Raw genomic sequence first — 17,121 nt, 5'->3', positions numbered from 1 at the left:
CAGGATTTAAGCATTGCACGGGGTCAGTCTCTTCTTTAATAGTCTTGCAAGCATTATGTTCTGTACTGCAAAGGCAGTGGCAGGGCTCTAATACTTTCCAGCCCAGAAAGGAACACTGTTAGTTTCTAAATATATCATGCTGCAGCAGTTCCCACAGCACAGGGTGCCATAAAACCAAAGGGGGAAATGACAGCTTCTAGAGCAAATCCAGGTTTATTTATGTTTTCTACTGCTTGTTTTGAACACGTTGTAATACTTTGTTGGCAGCTAGTGGCTTAAGATTGTATTGCTCTTAAGATTATTCATAAACTGATCAGAATCAGAGATGTGAGTGGGCCTGGGTTTTATACTTCATTGCTCTTTCTGTTGGGAAGAATCCTAAATGAAAGCTGTGCTACTTCCAGGTGATACATCTCCTACCATTTAAACTCTAGAGCTGGAACGAGTCCTTCAGAGGAGGCAAAGAATTACTCCAGATAGCTAGTATCTCTTCCCCACATTTTTATGTGTATGAAAAAGAAGAGGGGATATTTATGCAGCTCATCAGAGTTCATTTATCGAGTAGATAAAATAATGTTGATTTTTTTTCTTTTTAATTTTGGAAGTGTAAACTATTAGTTGCAATGTAAATCAGGACTTTCAGACATCGTTTATTTGTAACCATCCCCTACTTGCTCTTGCCTCTTGTGCTGCTTTGCATCCTTCGGCTTGTTTTATGTGTGGAGTCCAATCCACGAGCAGTTAGGCTTTGAAACCATGCATGGGCATTGCTAGTCATAATTTCAGATTGTCAATTGGCTTTATCACCTTTTGCTCTGAAGCAGCATCTCATCTCTTTGGCTTCTAAGGCTGCTTTGGTTTGTTTCTACAGGAATGGGATAACAAACTGCCGGATGAGGACAGAAAGTGAACAGTCCTGCGGCTCTCCAGTTGTTAGCGGTGACCCAAAGGAGGATCACAACTACAGCAGTGCCAAATCTTCCAACCACAGGAGCACATCACCTGCTAGTGACTCCATTTCCTCTTCCTCTGCTGATGACCAGTATGAATTTGCAACTAAAGGTAGCCAAGACAGCAGTGAAGGAAGTGAAGTTAGCTTCCAGAGCCACGAGAGCCATAGCGAAACAGAAGAGGAGGACAAAAAGCAGAATCGGAAGGAGACCAAGGATTCTTTAGCTGACAGTGGGTATGCATCCCAGCACAAGAAAAGGCAACATTTAATGAAGGCGAAAAAAGTACCGAGTGACACACTGCCTCTTAAAAAGAGACGTACAGAAAAGCCCCCTGAGAGTGACGATGAGGAAATGAAAGAAGCGGCAGGATCACTCCTGCATTTAGCAGGAATTCGATCCTGTTTGAACAACATCACCAATCGGACGGCAAAGGGGCAGAAAGAGCAAAAGGAAACCACAAAAAATTAGAACAAATCAATGATTTGTTTGAACTTACAAAGTTTTGTTTCAGCACGTCAGGTGAATTCTAATGATTTGTGGCAATATCAGCAATTTTTTCCTTTTTTGTTTTTCTTCTATTTGTTTTTGTTTTGTTTCTTTCTTTTTCTTTTTTTCTTTTTTCTTTTTTTTTTGGACCCTTAAGATTTTTATTTTTAAAGGAGATTGAAGCCATAGAACTCATACTGACACTCAGCTAATTTACAAAAGCTTTTCATTACCTGAAGACAAAAAGTTAACAAACAAAAAAAAGCCAAAATCACCATTGCTTTCTCCAGCTTGTCAAAAATGCATGGTTGAATACGCAGTGACATCAGCATTAATGTGGGAGTAAAATTGGGCACTTGTAAATCCCTCTCATAGTAGAAGAGCTGTGCATAAGTTAGTATTCGTTCAGACCTGGCCCTTGAGACGATGGCCTTACAGTTGGGTTAGAAGTGAACATGAATAAAGAGATTTGGGGAAGAGAGGAGGTGCGTACTTCTCAACCAAGAACCATCTAGTGGCACTTGGATACATTGTGCCATGCAAGTCTTTGGACAGCCACTGGTAGCAACTGTGCAGGTGTAATGCACTTCTAGTGCTTCACATGTTCTCTGTGGCTCACAGTGCAAAGACTGATAACTCTAAGTCTGGGGAAATCTGAACTATGTATGCAATGGGTTTCAGTGAAATAATGAGAAGAAATGGGAGGGAGGTCACTGTTGGTAGCACCATTAACCAAGGAATTCTGTCTTCTATATTAAATTGAAAGAATGTTCAAAAAGCCATAAGCCCGAGGATTGGCACTGCGTGCAAAAAATGATAGCGGTAGGGAAAAACAAGCTATGTCTTCTAAACTGCCTGAGTGAAAAGCAATCAAATCTAAGACATTACAGTAGATACAATATACATCAGAATCTTTTTCTGTGGATCAAATCCTTGATCTAACTGGGGAAAAAAAAGCTACAAAACCTGCCATTAGTCGTGTTCTGTATTTAAAAATAAAAGGAAAGCGTATTGATAACAGGAAAATTCAGAAGTTCAACAAACGAGCTCCTACACTGCCCTCAGAAATGAGTGTGCAGGGACTGTCAGTCAGGATTCATCTGTGCAAAAATGACAACAAATTTCCAGGTTCAACCAGCGTAGCCAGTAGAAGAAATTTGATCCACATTGCATGGATTCCTTTTGGGGGGGGGGAATACAAAAAGCAAACAATTTTTTTTATTCAAAGATGACAAAGTTCTTGTAAGGTAAATAATGTATTTAGCATGAAGCATGAATTATTTTCATATAAATATAGAAAATAGAGAAAAAGGCGATGCCTCTAATTTTTAAGCCCTTAGGCTTAGAGTTTGGTTTTTTGGTTTTTTTTTTTTCTTTTTTTTTTTCTTTTTTTTTGTTTTGGTTCTTTTTTTGTTGTTGTTGGGGTTTTTTTGAAGCAGGTGTTTAAGGTTTAACCTTCTTCAGGGACAAACACTGACTGTTTGGGAACTTACTCTGCAATATTAAAAAATAAAATCTTCATGCTCTGGTAGGGCTTGGATGGTTGAATTATACTGCCTTGTCTGCACATTCAGCCCCCCTCTCCCTACTTCTGTTTAAAAAAAAAAAAAATGAAAAAAAAGTAAAAGTGTGTCCTTTCTTCGTCTGTACATGTGTAACATGACGCAATAATCTGAGGGCAAATTTAGTAGTGAGTGTGTATGACAGAATCAAGAGAATAATGGGAGGTTAATTGAGGAAAACTCTCTGATTTGATTCAGGAATAAGTAGACAAGAAAATAGCTTTGCTAATTTGCCATGAGAAATGATGTTAGTTAAGAGCCTTACAGAGGTAGAAAAAACAGTGTTCCAGAGAGTGTGATTCAGGTACAGTGCTACTCTCCTGGTAATGACAACTATGAGACTGGAGATCCCTATAGCAGAGAGAAGCTGTGAAGTCAACAAAACAGTCTCTCTCACCTGGATTCTTGCATTTGCCATGAAAAATTCTGCACTTAGAATATCCTAGAGGCAAGAAGAAAATCCCAGGAACCAACCACTTTAGAGAACAGAATGGTCGGGTTTTTTGAAGTGTATAGGTTTAGATTTATCCCTAACAACTGTTTCAGGCAGCAGGTTCACCAAGATGGATCCAGTTTATGAAGAGTTAGAGAAGGGTTTGACTTCCCACTCAGTGCAGTGAGCTGAAAATTGCGTTTGGAGATGCCTGTGGTGTGTGTTCAGTTAGGAAGCAGAAGGAATGAAGGACAGGCTGGTCTGGTCCTGGTCCTGGTCCTGTGCTCCACGAGCATTTTGCCACGTAAAGAACAGGGCCATGCTTTCCCTATTGCAACAGCACATCATCAGTAGGTTAAAACTAACCTGTCTCACGACGGTCTAATCCCAGCTCACATTCCCTATAAAAGAGTGCCTCTCCTTCCATCTCAGCTAGCATGTCCTGGGATCCAGGAGCTGCCTGACAGCTGCCAGAGCTCAGCACAACTGCCAGCTATGAGAGGAAGGAGAGAGCCAAAGGAAGGAACAGGCTGTGTTCCTCTCAGTCTGCTGGGGCCAATGCATGCAGGGTTGATTTCCAGCAGTAGTTAAATCAGGAATACGTAGATGCTAACTTTTGTTGGCTTCCTGCAGCCCTGAGATAAAGTTGGGGAAAACAGGAAGGACCCTTGGCCAGGTAGCACAGAGATGAATGAGCCATAGCTTTTCCCTTGTCTGACTGGACTGGGATAATCAGCTTCTTCCCAGATCCATGCTCACTACAGCCAAAGTCCACAGGCAGTGAACTGTACAACAACCCTGCACTAGAAAACTTGGTCTTCAACTTTTTACGGACTTGGGGAGAGTGATTTGACATGGGTGATACTACAGGATCCATTTGCCACCACTTTTGCTAAGTAATGCATAGTCATACCAGCTCTGGAGTGGTTTAATAGTTATCAAAAAGCAGCAGTGAAAAGTTAAATCTAGTGCAGAAAATACACTTAAACCATGGCTCAGCCATCTCTGTCCTCCAGGGAAAGTAATGTGTTTGTGTGCCAGTGGTCAGATTATGTCCACAGTCACAACACTAATTCCAGAGCAACTTCTCTGATTGCAGTGTGTCAGTGCAAATGAGATCAGTATCTGCTGAACGAGTACCATTCATTAATGTGGACTCTTGGTGGCTAAATATATAATTACTGCTAGTATTACTCATCTTAGAAAACAGTCATTTTGCATAAATATCTAATTAGGCAAGTTATCTTTATACAGATATATAGATAGATAGATATATATAACCTATCTAAGACTTCAACAACTCCTTTATATACTTGCTGGTAAACCTAAAATGGCAAGCATCTATTTTCATGTAAAATTTGTTGCTCCTAGTCTGATCTGCTAAGGAGGTATTACTTGGTAGGAGTTCACAAAATCCTGTTGAGAAACCAGCAGTTTGGTTGGGGGGTAATGCCATCATCAGATAATTTCTGGAGTTTAAAAACAACTTGTCCTTATGACCCTTATTCTGACTGTTGATGAGAAGTACATAATTCGGATTGTACAATATATTTAGGAGTCACCTTTCAAACCATTTTTGTGCCTGGCTGACAATTGCAACTTTGTCAGAACTGGTTCTACTCCATCAGAGAAGTTCTCTTTTTTTTTTTTTGTAATAACTGAAATTGATTTGTTTTCCAAAAACTTTTCAATCCAGTTGTCTTTACTTTGACTGAATGATGTCAAAACGGAGTGGTAATTGCACTGTATTACAAGCTCTCTCACTTGCCAGGTATGAGGTGGTTTGGTTTTGCTTGTTTGCTTTCCTTATTAAGCCATTTTGGGGTGAGAAGTTGTCAAATCTCTAACTTCCCATTCTTCTCACTCTATAAGTATTGCCAAATTAGCGTTTCTCCAAGGCAGGTGGGGGCTAGGGGAATCCCAGTAGGTCAGCAAGCACTCAGTGGCAAGTTTCACATAGGTGAGAATTGTAAGGGTTGCTGGACTTCATGGCAGGTTCCTTTGGAAAATGCCTTTTGCAGCAAGAAGCTCTTGCAGGCCAGAGCTAATGCCATAAATGGATTTCACCAGCGTCTGCAGGGAGGTGAAATCTGCTGGTCGTGCTTGCCTTCTGCAAGCAATTGGGTGTCCTACTGCATTTTGGTGCAGATTCTGCTTGCATTTAAAAATGCAAGCACAGGTCTTGAACAGCTTAAATGTGTCACCCCATAGCTGTTTCTGAAAGCAGTCTGCTGCTGATCTTCTCCTGGCAAAACCGGCAGTAGTTCTACCAAGATCACAGGGTTTTACAGCTGAACGTGGGAGCAAGGAGGTGTGCCATGTAGGACTAAGAAGTGTCCTGAGACTGTGTTCTCTTCTCTCTGGCAGTTCAGTTGAGGTTCACATTCTGGTTCTTCTTTTACCTTAACGGGAGAAGGGAATCCCAAAGGAGGTGCATCAGCTCCCAGTGTTCAACTGAGTTACTGTCTACCTTTGGAAAAGATGCAGAGAAATGCTGGAGGCTGCATTCTCACTGAAGTGAGGTAGAGTTACATCAACATACTTTAGCAGAGAATGAAATCCTAAATTGTACACCAAATGGCATCAGGGATAAAATTACCAAAACAACACTTTGTCCTGGTTTCTTGGTAGCAGTGATTGATTTTTCACTGAGATTTTGGCTCCCAGTCCATTTAAAAATGTAGATAAGATGCAATCTGAGGTTTCCTAACACTTTAAGGTGTCTGATCTCCTTTGCAGTCAGTGGAGCTGTAGACACTCAAGTGCTCCTGGAAGCCTTTACTGTCTCACTATTATTATTATTGTTATTACCATTTCTCCTTGAATCTGACCCTAGGCATTTTTAAAAACATTACTCTCCTGCGCTCCAGGATCAGAACAAAACTATGGAGAGAATGCATTTCCAAGGCAATTTACTTCACTTCATGGAGAATGCAAACCCAGCTCCTCGGGCATGTCACTACTGCCTGAATAGCTCATCGGCATATTTTACAGGAAATATTTTGAAACATTTTCTTGACTTTGCCACCAAAAGAGCATTTGAACCATACATCCTCCTGATTGTAACAGAATATCAGTGTTGACTGTCTGACCAGTTAAGTTTTAGTAGTGTTCTTCACAGCCCTCCAGTAATATATCAAACACTGTTATGCACATAATGCAGCACTGTGATCTAATTTAAATAATACTTTTTTATTATTTATACTACTCTATGTAATATACATCAACACTTTGCTATATAACCTAAGTGATAACCCTCTTCTTAGTTACCTGCCAAACTCTGAATTTCTGTTTGGTTTATATTGCAATTAGCACAGTTACCAAGTTGTAATGATGTCTCTTTTCCTTTCAAATGGGATGTGTAAGTCAAACTATACATTTTGTGTGTTTCTGTTTCGAGCTGAAGTTTATAAGGATTTACACACAACATTCAGTGTTCTGTATAAATCTGCATACATTTGTGAATTCATCTGTTAATCCCCCTTTATTTAGAAAGTATTAATTGATGGTGGTTTATTAGGGGTTTTTATTTTTGCATTTTTATTTTTAGTACTGGTTATTCTTGAATTAAGCAGAGACTTGTCAGCTGGGTTGCTTTATCTTTGATCATGTACATGACCTTATAATTCTTCCACAGTTCAGCAAACAAGTACTAGCTTCACTGACCAAAAAAAAAGTTTCAACCTAATGTGTCTATGGTGCTGTATTTTGCTGGTGTACATTTAAAACCAGAAATGATTTAAAGGTCACTTTTGAGTTGTTCTAATAAGTAGCCTTTCCTGGTTTGGGGAGTTTGGGTTTTGTTTTAGCATTGAAACAAGGTATATTTATCTGAAGCTATGTAATGGGTTTTCTACTGTATCACGTTTCCTTTTGCAAAGAGGGGAATATCGACCTGGTGTAACATCCTTTCACACTCAGTGGAAGGGAGTTTTGTTTCACTTTTTTATTTTCAGTGAATTTCATTGGGCTTTGGATCAGGCCAGCAGTTACAGGAGCTCATCATCTGAGGGTTTAAGGGATAAATGGCAACTTGTGCTGGCCCTCAGTGCTAGAAGGGATTTTACCGAATGCTAAAATTACATGCTGAATTCTGGAATGGCTGATCATCTAGAAATGGGAATCTTTTGCATTTGTTTACTCTGGCCTGAAATCCCAAGGCTTTCTTTTTTTTTGTTCGGATGACATTGAACTTGAGTACATTTTTAAGTTACTAGAGCATTGTACATTTCCTGAGTATGTGTGTGGGACAGCAATTGAAAGTCATACCTGTATCTGATAATCAGTTCCATGCCTGCATCATTCACACTCACTACTTAAAACTGCCATGATGTAAAATGTTGGGGGGAATGATTTGTGTGTGTATGAAAAGCATTATGAACTTGTACATTTTTTTTATACTCTGATCTGTAATTTCTGAAATATTTTGTTTTACAGAAAAAAAAAAGTGATAAAGCAATCAAAAGACCAAGAGATTTAGTATCAATGCTTAAGGGTCACAGGACCTTAACTGGCCAATAAGTTAATTTAGTACGGTGATAAGCCAATTTTTTTTTCCTGTACTTGGCGTCTGAAACTGCCAATTTCATCATTATTAAAATATGAACTGTGACGGGGAATGAACAGTGATGTTAAGTTGTATTTGTGTTTACCTAAATGAGCAGTCCGAAGGCAAGTGCAATCAGCTGATCTTTAGGAACTATGAAATTGTTGATTTAGAGGCATACTTGCATTTTACATTTTCTTGATGTGTAATCATATTGCCAAAGACAAACTATTTCATCAATTATTATTGTAAATAACACTTTCCCAAAACCTACCATAAAGTTTCTGTGATGTATTGTCTTCCAGTTGCAATAAAAATTACTGAGTTGCATCAATTGAACAATTGTATTTGTGTGGATATTGGCTTCAAAATACGCCCAGATATTAGGAACAACATTCTCTTTTTTTTACTAATTAATTCCTTCATTATTAAATAGTTCTAGCCCTCGTGGGATGTTACCTGTATCTTCACTGCAGTAGATACCAGCTCATGTTAATTTGCTGTCATGTGCAAATGGCTACACATACTAAATTGGTGTTAGGTTAGGGCCTGATCTTCCTTTCTCATCCATTTTGCAGCACAGAAACAAAGCTGATTTCACTGGGAATTGTATGTCCTTTTTTAATGAGCAACAATCAAAAGAGATCCAGTAATAAGGCATGTCTAATGGTATATATATGACATCCTGGAAAACATTGCTTTGTAATCTTCGCATCAACCTTACTCAGGCTTTACTCCAGTTTCTGCAGCACTAGGGCTCGTAATTCTTCTGCCATGTTACTCCTTTACCTCGCAGCATGAATGGACTGTTTGCAGGAGGAAATCCTGTAGACTCAAGAGCTTCAAAGCCACTTGCCTCAGCTGGTTCAATCTGTAACCACCTAGGAGGTATCCTGATCTTCAGATACTTGGAGCCTCCCTGATCACCTTGGGCTGCTGCAGGAATAGTAATGCTCTTTGTTCACTGGTGCTAAAAACTGGTCCCTCTGTATGGATTCAGCAATCCAACCTAAGTTCTGAGTTGTCTTCAACAGTGCAAAAGGATTCTTTTCAGAGCGTGAATAATAGGGGATATAAAAAAATTGTAGTAGCCTCATAGCTGTCTCCAATTAAAATTAAACTGAATAGTAAAGTCTTATAAATAACATCATTCCCCAAACCCTGTGGTTTGCACATGTTCTGGTAACAGCCCTAGGTATCTATAGGTTAACTTTTAAAAGGATTGAGAAGAAAAAAAGCCCCCAGTTCTTCTGTCAAACCTTCTCACACTTGGCTTGAAGCACTGCTGAAGCAGAAGATGACTTCCAGAGTTCAAGAAGCATTTGGACAGCACTGTCAGGTACATGGTGTGATTCTTGGGGCTGTCCTGTGCAGGGCCAGGAGTTGGACTTTGATGATCCTTGTGGGTCCTTTTCAACTCGGAATATTCTGTGGTTCTCAGCCATGTGATGAGAATGTGTGGCTGCTGAAGCTGGAACTCAGCTGCCTTGGAGCTAAAAGAGTGTCCCCCTCACTTGTCAGTGCCATCTAGAGTGGCTGGTATAGGAGGCTACCATGGTAGGCATCTGAGGGACAAGATGGACATAAACAGGTTCTGCAGGGAACGGGGCAGAAGAAAGAAATGTCTGAGATACAAGAGAGCCTAGAACTACCAAGCCTCAATGTGTGTCCAGGCAATTGCTACTTCAATGTATTGCCTGAAAGAGCTTCAGTTTGTAACCTCTCCTCAGTGCCCACTGCTGCTGCAATGGGACAAGGAGGAGAGAAAGAAAATTTGGCTGAGGAGACGAGATGAGAGGAGACTGGAGAGAAGGCAAAACCACTTAACTGTGCTCTGAACCATCTTCCTCTAATGGATCCCCCTCCCATCTGCCGCCAGTTAAGCAAGCACTGCACAGCTTGGTCTGTGGATGTATCTGTAGCGACGTGTAGAGGAGCAGGGAGACCTGCAGTCTCCACAGAACATGTTTTAGCCTTTATATACAAGCCAGCAAGCTTGCCAAGAGATTGGCCACGGGCTTGTTTCAGCATAGGGCATTGCAGGAGGGCCTTAAGCCATTTAGCTGAGACATGCTGTCTGAGATACCCTGACTGCCTGTTGTGCTACAGACTTCTTGTGCACAGTCAACCACCTGTTGTGGGCAAAATTGTCTCAAGTTGTGGGTTTTACTTCATTGCCAATTAACATGGACTTCTGATTGCTCATCTGGGTGTTTAGCAAGGTGTTTATAAACAACCAAACACTATGTAAACACCTGTCCTACCTCCTCCCCAGCCTCAACACCCTTATTTGCACCATGGATTGCACTGTTTGTCAAAATGCCTCTGGCACACCCTTGGGCAATGTGGGCAGGGGAAGTGATTTATGTACCAGCTCTTTCTTCAGGGGTGTCCCTGTTCAGCACATGTTTCCTGCAGGCACTCCAGGAATTCCTGCCTTGGCGTGGGTGGTCAATGGGCTGCAGTCCCTCAGGGGCACACAGAACCCTTCTGATCTCACGTGAGCCTCCAGCAGGAACTGTGCACCAGTTCCTTTCTAAAATATACCCGAGGAAGTGCATTTGCTGCCCACAGCAGTGGAACCCAGTGGGTGGTGCCTCACTGTTGTTGACCTCAGCCCCCAGTGGGCAGAGACCAGCTGTAACCCACTCAGGGTGGCTCCTGGTTGGCTTCCAGGGGCTGTGCTGAACTCTCATCCCTCCTTGTTGTTGCACCTCAGTCCCTCAACACCTCAGCCATGGTGGCAGTGGGGTTTGGCCCTGGGGTTTGGCCCTGAGGAACCCACAGGGGCAGGTGCCATGGCTATGCTCTGGGAGAGAGCCCTCAGATCCTGCATGGGCCAGAGGATGAGCACCAGCCCACCCCAGCTCTGGGACTGCCTCTGTCCTCCCAGCCCCTTGCATATCTTTCCTTCTGTAGTCCCATGGCAGAGTGGGATGGCAGGGTCCTGCCCCCTCACTCTGTAGAAATGGTAGTGCAAATGCATAACACAGGGCATATATGTGTTTGTGAGCTTTTACACTGCAGATTTTGACTACAGAAGCCCAGACAGCACAGGGATCACAGGCAGAGTGCTTCCAACTGAGTCTGTGGAGCCACTGCACAGCCCCATCCAGACATCCCTGACTTCTCCTTGCTGAAGTTCAGCATCTGCCTGGCCAGAGGTGTGAGACTTTGGGGACCTAAATAAGCAAGAAAGGCAGAGCATGGAACACATGGCCCCAGGCAGACCTTCCTTGCTTGCAGGGGCAGGTACCTAATGGGTGTCTTGCACAAAATGGCTACACAGAAAATGGCCAAGTCCATACGGTTTCCATGTTAAATTCCTGTCTTCACACAACAGATCTGGTGGTAGGGACTCCCCTGTGAAGAGGTAGCACTCGATCCTTCTGTTAGCATATGTGTGTTGGCTGGGGAAGTTGCCTCGAAGGAAAGAAGGGAATGTAAATAACAACAAAAGGCTTTGTTCTGTGTGCTCCAGATCCTGTGTGGTGCCAGGAAATGAAGTAACGATGGTTTCCGTGACGTCTGCTTCTTAAAGAAATGTTCTAAAGGAATAAATCTTCAGTGTTGACACAGTGTGGTGCTTTCAGTGGGCACATTCAATCCACGTAAGATAATTAAAGTTTTTAAACTTCATCATAAACTACAGATGATTAACAATGGTGAGAAACTTCACGGAAAAACACTCTACGGCAAACATCTGCCAGAATTAATAACAAGCATACACTCTGCTTTTCATCTTATGCCGTTTGACATAATTTTTATTGGCTATAAATCTGCAGGGTTTGTTTATATTTCTATTTGCATTAGGATTGGTTGCCACTTTATATTTGATCAGCAGTGCTGCTATTCACCGTGGTGTAAGAAATCAAATAATGATTGTGTATATATAGCAATCTGAGCATTACAGTGCAGGAGACTGTAAACACAAAATTTTAAAATCTCTGCTTATCAGCAGCAGCAATGTTCTCTCCAGGTCTTTAATGGCAATCAATTTCTAGAGGCTTTTCCCAAATAACTGTCATTGAAAACAACAGCATCTTTTTTGGTATCTTGGTCCTGAAATGCAGTATCTTCCTGTGGCTGAGATACAACTTCTCCTTATCTGTCTGTGTTCCATCAGTTAGACAATACACAAAGGTATCACCCACATTTTTCTTCTCCTGCTTCTTAAATGAGTGATGATACATCAAAACATAGGAGGAAAACACTTTTGGCAGAGGCACCTGAGGAGGGAGAAGCTGTGCATTAGGACACCCTGTAAGACGCTGCGTACTGTGGGATGACGCAGCAGATCCCTCCTGAGCTGACATTTCCATATGTACAAACCCAGCCTTAAAAAATATATGGCTTACTGGCAAAATATGATAGAAAAAGTAGGATGAGTTAGAATGACAACAGAGGTTGATGACATGGCTGTTTTGCCCTTAATTAGGGCAGGCAGAGACCCTTTAAAAATAATGGAGTCTCCTCTCATCCTTTGCAGCTTTGTTTTCTCATCTCTAAAACATGGATCAGCCTGTGATGCAGGGACCTGGTTTTAATCACAGTCTTACATAATCTCTGCAATCATAGTAAAGAGCAGTGCTGTTCAGTGATTTTAAAAATAGCTTTATTCAGCTATCAGCATACTAATTAATACACTTGCTTATTCCAACCTAGTTCATTCACCATTTCAGCTGGAGAAGCCACGCTACCTGGGGTGTAATCAAACACACTGGCTTAGCTTATTACAATACTGTAGGAAGCAGATGATCAATCATGAGGAGAGTCCCAGCTCCTGTTCCTGGTGGCCACCACCTGCTATCTGCTCCTGGCACAGCAGAGGGGAGGAGCAGCAAGACCTGGTGGGGGATCCACCACACAAACAAAAACTGATCTGGGGAATTCTGTCTAAAAGGCTGCAAACAGCATTCAGCCAGCCATTTTGAGCCTGGCAAGCAATGTAGAAGGGAAAGAAAAAGGCAAAGGAAATCTCCCACTGGCCGCTGAGAAGGAAAAGGTGACAGCATGGGAGTTTCCTGGTGCTGCTCAAGGCACTGGGAAAGGACTGGGCAGAATCCCTGTGAGAACCAAGTGCTCAGCATCTGATGTAGGAAGCCAATGTGGCTTTGCCTCTGTTCATCCCTTCCCTTTGGAAGAACCTCTGTCTCACCACCTCTTAAAGCATTTTGCCCACTCCAGAGCATTGTAGCTGCCTGTTCTGTTGCCACAGCATTCCTCTGTCCCAGCACTGTCTGCCTCTCACCATCTGGGGCCCAGCTGCCTTGTGTGACTTACTCACCAGGTATCAGACTTAAATGACACAGAAAAAACTGCATGGAGGACTTTCCTGAACCTCAGTTAGGTTACTGGATGGAGGACTTGAACGGCTTGGAAGAGAGTTATCAACCAGTTCCCGGGTACCATGTCAGGATGTAGCTCTGCTGCTGAGAAGTCATGTCTCCATCCTCCTTTCTTCTTCCTCACTATACTGCTCTGCTGCATTTTGGGCAACTGAACCATATTCTCAGTGTTGGCAGACTGGCTGCCCCAGACACAAAATCTGGGTACTAAGGACCTTTCAGCATTTTTCTTATCTCTGTTATTACAGCTATTTGCAAATAGACCCCTCTGGCTTAACCCAGCAGCATCTGACCTCTGAGACAGCTCTCACCTTACACAGACATTGTGTTTGCTTTAGTAAGCTGGAGTGTAAACAAATGTGAAATCAGGGGGCTGCTGAAATCCAGTGAACTAGAAGCCTAATTGCTTGGGCATTTAGTGTTCCCACGCAGACAGTAGCTGTTTGCTTGCCCTGCTGCTTTATCACTCCCTTCCAATGAGGCTGCAGTAAAATTAATAGTCTGTGACAATGTATCTTACTGGAAGCAAATCAGTCACCTCCATTGCAGGGGCAATATCATCTGCACAGACAGTGGAGTTTACAGCGGCCGGAGGGACCCTGGGCCGTAGGAGTCACTGCCAGGACACGTGGGCTGGGCATGGCCATGACCCATGACCAGTTGGGTGTTGAAACCTGCTTTGGGTGGCCTGTGTGAGGGTTAAGTAGCAGTGGCAAAAAAAAAACAAACCCAAGATTAATTATTTCCAAGAGTTGGGGAGAATTATTTATTTTTTAAACAATTCATCTTGAAACAGCCAAGTAATAACTTGTGCCTGGCTGTGTTCGCAAGGTAGAATTATAATAATTTCTGGTTCAGGGTTCAGGGACAGAAGAAAAGATTATTTGCTCAAAGGCAGACAGAGCTTGTATCCCTTCAAGTGCCTCCAGTTGTTTATTCATGCAGACTGTACATGCCACTAAAATACACACGAGCTAGCTACGAGGACAACTGTCTGATGAGCATAAAAATAAAAAAGACAAATATATTTCATTTTAGACAGATGACATGTTACTTCTTGTAGATTTTGCAGCAAAATGAGAAGCTTGAAAGTGGCTGCCAAAGGAAAGGGTGGGCTGCCAGAAGGATTAGCCACTCAGAGGTTTTGCTCACTGGGGCATGGCCAGAGTTTGCTGGATGAGACAGCCCAAGCCTAATGTCAAGGTTAGGGTTAGGAGGGAGAAAAATCCTGGAGCCCTGTCATGACTCACGTTGCAAAGGGGCTGCCAAAGGGAAGGGGTATGTCACCGAGACAGAAATCTCTCATGGGAGCAAGGGCTGGAATTCTGGGGCGAAGGCTCAACCCCTACCTGCACAGAGAGTTGCACAGAGCCTGGAGCTGTGGTGTAAGCAGGGACACAAAGGGGCTGCCAAGGGAAGGGATAACAAGCTGCGAGGGTCCTGCCCTGACAATTTTTTCATCTGGGCCATGGTGTTTTGTTTGCATCTCCTTACCAGTGAGTCTTACCAGATTGCTGGGTTTCAGCTCTTCAATCTGCTACATACATCATCTGCTGAAGTATGAACTCATGGAAAAGACTCCAGTCCCAACCCCTACATTATCCAAGACATTTCCCTGCCTGCCTGTCTTTCAATTTGAACTTTCGAACTGCAAACGTTTTGTATTGGTCTCTGGCTGTCACAGGGGCAAATACTGTGTGGCTTTATTGCTTCTAAACACACAGCATATCCAGCTGGGTATCAGTCACCTCCGGCAAGAGAGGCTTGTGTTTTCTCTTGCACTGGAACTCTAATCAAGAGCATGAATGAGGAAGTTACACATCCAGAGAAGTGTGTTGGGAGATGGTACAACATGCCAACTGTTTTCCACTGCGAACTGGTGAGGAAACCTGCCAGAGCTAATGCCACTCAAGCCGTGGGGTGGATAGGAAACTGCTTGGAGGGACCCCTGGGTGCAGGTACACAAAGTGGCTGATGCCAAATGAACTACCCAGGGGACAGGTCAGCACATCCCAGTGCTGTGCTCTGAGCAGCAGAGCTCAGTTCCTCCAGAATACCACAGCAGGAAGACACTTTCCAGCCCAGCCCAGACAACTGTTTGGCACTGCTGTGTAGACAGCAGCAGGAGTGTTTGGAGCATTCATGGTCTTACATTGGCAATTGGGATAACTGGTGTCTGTGAGATGCTTGAGATATCTTTGCATTTCCCTCTCCATGGGGGCCTAGAACCTCATGTGCCTCTTGCCAAACTGGTCCCCATGTAAACAAGGCTTCAGCAGCTCTTGATCAGAGAGCTGCCCACAGCTCTGCCATTGGCACCACTAACTTCAGCTGTACTCTACATAAAGCAATTATTCCCTTTGCTGAAGAAAGCAAAGCAATTTTCTGGGGGCTCTTTGATTTGGCTTGACCCCCTACTCTGCTTTGACCTGCCCTTGACTTGAAAGAAATTTTGCATGTGAATAACCAAACAGATATAACTAACTCAGGAGGTAAAGCAAGAGGAGCAGAACTGAACCTGTGCTCTCTGCCATTATCTGTTTCACCTGTTGCATATTCACAGTCTCAGGTGAGAATATGAGCTGATTTTATTTTTGACATTTCTCAATTATGATCTAATGTCAGGGTTAGGTTTGCTTAATTTTAATACAATTTTAATACAATTGTTATTTTGACAATATTGGGCCACAGGTACAACACTCATAATCCTGACAGATGTGTCATCTGGGTAACCAGACCATCAGTCCTGGTCCCACTGGTGATGGCAGAACAAATTAAAGTGGCCAAAGAGCAGGGCTGTCCCTTTAATAATGCACAGCTGTAGGTACATCTATTTACGTTTGGGCATTTTTTACAATTCTAAACTAATAGAAGATTCGGTTACTTCTTTTCCAAGCCTATCATTTCCTTGTCATTTCCCTGTTCCCTTTTTCTTTACACAGGCTATTGGTACCACAGCTGCAAGTGATCTCTGCAGGCACACACAAACACACGGGCTGTCCCTTTAATAATGCACAGCTGTAGGTACATCTATTTACGTTTGGGCATTTTTTACAATTCTAAACTAATAGAAGATTCGGTTACTTCTTTTCCAAGCCTATCATTTCCTTGTCATTTCCCTGTTCCCTTTTTCTTTACACAGGCTATTGGTACCACAGCTGCAAGTGATCTCTGCAGGCACACACAAACACACAGCAATGGTCTGCAAGTGATCTCTGCAGGCACACACACAGAGCAATGGTCCTGCCCCTCTCCCTCACACACATTATCTCATTTTGCTCTAACGGAGCATCTTCTGGGCGGGATACTGCAGATCCCATTAAATATGCTTCTGTATCAACACTGCTCCTAAGCAAAATAGATTGATTGGTGAAGCTTTGGACCTACTTTAATCAAGTAATCTAAACAGGGCTTAAGCTTCAAAAGCCTGGTGATGCTCCTAGCTTCAAAGCTTTTACTTACACTGAATTAATTTATCCTGGATGTTCTAATGCTCTCAGCAACTCTATGGATTATAATGTTAGAGGTTGCAATCATGGCTCTGATAATATTCCCTGAGCTTGAACTGTATTGATCATAAGGCAAAGTTGGAAAGGGGAGTGAGGAAGACAAGGGGAAAACAAAAGGATTTGGTTTGAAGCATAGGTGAATGCATTCACCCCTCTAACAGGCTGCTGGGACTGAGTATCTTGGGTTTTCTTTGACTGAAGATATATTCTGATATGGACTGAGTCTCAAGCACTCATTTCCAGACTCCTCCTAGCATTATATTGTAGGTATATTATGTAATAAA

At 42.6% G+C, this 17,121-nt stretch overlaps 1 protein-coding gene across 1 annotated transcript in view; it reads left to right on the top strand.

Moving 5' to 3' along the window:
- LOC103798676 (forkhead box protein N3-like) overlaps positions 1 to 1,421 on the top strand; it is a gene marked incomplete at its 5' end in the record, with an annotated part of 9,933 nt that extends 8,512 nt beyond the window's left edge. The window contains one exon of the mRNA XM_009070954.1: positions 872 to 1,421. Within this exon, the coding sequence (XP_009069202.1) occupies positions 872 to 1,421 (550 nt within the window). The remainder of the gene's footprint in view (positions 1 to 871) is intronic.
- Positions 1,422 to 17,121: the final 15,700 nt, after the last annotated feature.

Source organism: Acanthisitta chloris, unplaced genomic scaffold, assembly GCF_000695815.1.
Source record: "Acanthisitta chloris isolate BGI_N310 unplaced genomic scaffold, ASM69581v1 scaffold14093, whole genome shotgun sequence".
Lineage (NCBI taxonomy): Eukaryota > Metazoa > Chordata > Aves > Passeriformes > Acanthisittidae > Acanthisitta > Acanthisitta chloris.
Note: the sequence above shows the minus strand (reverse complement) of the source record. Positions and strands in the feature narration are given on the sequence as shown.